Source organism: Bison bison, unplaced genomic scaffold (assembly GCF_000754665.1).
Source record: "Bison bison bison isolate TAMUID 2011002044 unplaced genomic scaffold, Bison_UMD1.0 scf7180017864512, whole genome shotgun sequence".
NCBI classification, from domain to species: Eukaryota; Metazoa; Chordata; class Mammalia; order Artiodactyla; family Bovidae; genus Bison; species Bison bison.
The window spans coordinates 2,877,379-2,880,832 of record NW_011495066.1 but is presented as its reverse complement, the minus strand read 5'-3'; the positions used below and the strand labels follow the sequence as shown (position 1 = coordinate 2,880,832).

The window sequence follows — 3,454 nt, the reverse complement described above, 5'->3', positions numbered from 1 at the left end:
ACTAGATCCCACGTGGCACAACTAAGACCCAGCACACCCAAATAAATAAAAATAAATACTTAACGACGACATGAAAAGTGAAATGGTTTCCCACATCCACGTGTCACTCTCAGTACTGATAAATGCAGAATAAAAAATCACACTTGGAGAAAACTGTAGCTGGTATTCCAGCAGCCACCCCTGAAGAGTGCTTGTTTTGACCACTGCGCAGTGAGCAAACCCTTTGAGGGCACTGCGTAGAACCCTTTGGGGTCACTGCAGCTGACCGCTCCTGGGGGACCAAGCTGCTGCTGACCCCTGGGAACACACCACACCGAACCCCAAAGGCTTCTCCTCTTTAAAAGTGCAGAGGTCGATGAGGTGACCCCAAAGAAACGCTACACCACGACAGCATCTCTCTCGTCCCCTCCACCCTGAAGGGCTCAGAAACAGCCACACCGGGACACTCGTTTTCTGATTTACGAGGACCATCGCCTATTCCACGGAGCAATGAGGCTGCTCCGTTAATGCGGCAAAGAACAAAACTTTTTCCTTCTTCACTTTCTGAACCTCCTCCGTAGATGCTATTTTGGTTCCAAAAAAAAAAATCCTTTGGGATATGTCTTCAAGTCTGTACTAAAAACTGAAGTGCAAAGGGGAGGTCAATTTACTTTTTAAAATTTACAGCCAATCTTGGAAAAGACTGGACTAATTCTGTTTAAAAAAGGCAGGTCAACACTGTACTATGAATGAGCCAACTGTGAAATACCAAGTGGAGGATTATTTCTCTATATAAAAGCAGTCACGGGAATTTCTTGGCTGTGCAGTGGTTAAGACTCTGGTGCCATCACTTTGGGGCCCTGAGTCTGATCTCTGGTCAGGGAACTAAGATCTTGCAAGAATTCCATGGAATGCTCTAGGCAAGAATACTGGAGTGGGTAGCCGTTCCCTTCTCCAGGGGATCTTCCCAACCCAGAAATCGAACAGTGGTCTGCTGCACTTCAGGCAGATTCTTTACCAGCTAAGCCACCAGGGAAGCTGGCAAGCTTTGTAGCCAGCGTGGCCCAAAACAATCACCAATACCTCTGAGCTGCCCAGCTGTACTGTTCTAGTTCCTGCCTGTAAAAGCATCAGGTCCCCAATTTCACTCTCTGACCCCCTCAAATTATCCCAACTCCTATCCACAATTTGCTTTCTAAGCAAGTACGCTTGCCCGCCCCAGAGCTCAGCACAGTGCTAGAAACACCTGGATGTCCGTGTACATCACTCCACATTAGCATGAGACCCGAAAATCCGGTAGCCTGCCACCTTGTGTTAAAACTGGGCCATGACACTTTGCTTCATTTAGAGAATCAGCTATTGCCAGGGATAAGATTTAAGGAATCAAAATCACTTCACAAGTCAAAAATTAACACTCAGAAGTAATTAAAGAAGGAATCTTGTAAGAACTGACCATTACCAGGAACTCTACTCAATACTCTGTGACAAGCACAGGAAAAGAATCTAAAAAAGAGCGTGTGTGTTTGTGTGTATATATATATGTATGTATAACTGATTCAACTTGCTGTCTTTTCCAAAGAGTCGTCCATTTGCATCAGGTGGCCAAAGTATCAGAGCTTTAGCTAAGTTAACTATACTCCAACATAAAACTAAGTAAAAAAAAAAAAAAGAAGAAAAGGTAATCTTTCAAATTTGTGAAGTTGGATTCATCCTTGGCCAAGAGATGAATCACTCATGTACTTCCTAAGTGTACACGCTCACACATGTATGCACAGACACACACACACACACACACACACACACATGTCCACATCGGGACTGTCACAGTTGACACAGGGCAGCCAACAGAGTCCACGCTTTGCTGGCCTGCTCATCTCTGTCCGTAAACAAGGCTTGACGCCCGGGTCTTACCTTTTCACCACCAGCTTCAGGGTCTTATGTGACCCCTTCACCAGGCAGATGGCTTCCTGTCTAAACCCGGACAGACCGACATCATTGATGCCCACGATCTCGTCTCCGGCCAGCAGTTTGTCCACGGCCGCGGCTTTGCTGCCTTCTTCAACCTGCAATACAGAAAGAGGGTCCATGAGCTCCCCCCACCAAATGAGCAAACCAGTCCCCAGGACGCAGACAGAAGGACGTGTCGGTGACAGCTCTGTGACACCTACCTGTTCTCAGACCGGCTTCAGAACGACCCAGGAGTGAAGGGATCCAGCTTGGGCCCCAATTCCCTGTGGGAGACCAGGGATGCATCCTTCTCCTGGTGTGTACCCCTCATCCAGTCTACATCTGCAAGGCCTACCTTTTACGGAAGGGGCAGCAGAGTACACACACACTCAAAAACACACCAGAAACAGGGGATCCAGACGGACCCCTTTGCTCTCCGGATCTCCTCCCTCCAAAAAAAAAAAAAAAAGATAGGTGTTTTAAAATTATTGACAAGTTATGTCTCACCCATCAATCCTGCACCTAGAGCTTCCCTGGGGGTCCCGTGGTTAAAGAATCTGCCTGCCAAAGCAGGAGACACAGGTTAGAGCCCTGGTCAGGGAAGAGTCCATGTCCCACAGTGCAAGAAAGCTCGTGTACGACAACCGCTGAGCCTGGGCTCCAGAGCCCGGGAGGCCACAACTACTGAAGCCCGTGCGCCCAAGAGCCCGTGTTCTGCAACAAGAGAAGCCAGCGCAATGAGACGTCCACAGGCTGCAAGTGGACAGGGGCGCCTGCTCACCACGACTGGAGAAAGCCCACGTGCACCAACAGAAGACCCACCAGAGCAAAAAAAAAATTATTTTTTTAAAAGTCCTGCACCTAGGACTTTTTCTGTAACAGGTTTCTTTCAATGTTTGTTTTTTTAATTTCTGTAACAGCTCTATTTAGCTATAAGCCAAATACAAGCCAATCCGCCCACGTACACACGAATGAATAGACTGTTAGTTGTATTCAGACTCGTCCAACCATCACCACCCACCCAGCTGAGAACAGGCTTACTAAGCCAGAAGAAACCTCGTGCCTGTCAGCAGTCACTCTCCAGCCCTCCCCGGAGACCACGTATGTGTACGTGTACACGTCGTACTGTGGACACTTGATATACACAGTCATACAACAGGTGGGCTTTTGTGTCGGGCTTCTTTCACTCATGATGTGTTTTACAGGTGCATCCGTGTTGACCCCTGTGTTGGAACTCCGTTCCTTTTTAGGGCTGAGTGATACTCCATCCTACCAATCAACCACATTCAATGTATCTGTTCATCAGGGATGGATATATTTACTTTGTTTCTACTTATTGGGCTATTCAGTCAGTTCAGCTCAGTAGCTCAGTCGTGTCCGACTCTTTGCCACCCCACAGACTACAGCACGTCAGGCCTCCCTGTCCATCACCCACTCCCGGAGTTAACTCAAACTCATATCCATTGAGTCGGTGATGCCATCCAACCATCTCACCCTCTGTCATCCCCTTCTCCTCCTGCCCCCAATC

General features: G+C 47.9%; 1 protein-coding gene across 1 annotated transcript in view; it reads right to left on the bottom strand.

Annotated features, from left to right (window-relative positions):
* Positions 1-3,454, bottom strand: part of SHROOM2 (shroom family member 2) — a 97,411-nt gene that overhangs the window by 74,476 nt on the left and 19,481 nt on the right. Inside the window, exons 2-3 of the mRNA XM_010829908.1 lie at positions 2,968-3,195; positions 1,891-2,042 (exon numbers count right to left, since the gene is read on the bottom strand). Of these exons, the coding sequence (XP_010828210.1) occupies positions 1,891-2,042; positions 2,968-3,195 (380 nt within the window). The remainder of the gene's footprint in view (positions 1-1,890; positions 2,043-2,967; positions 3,196-3,454) is intronic.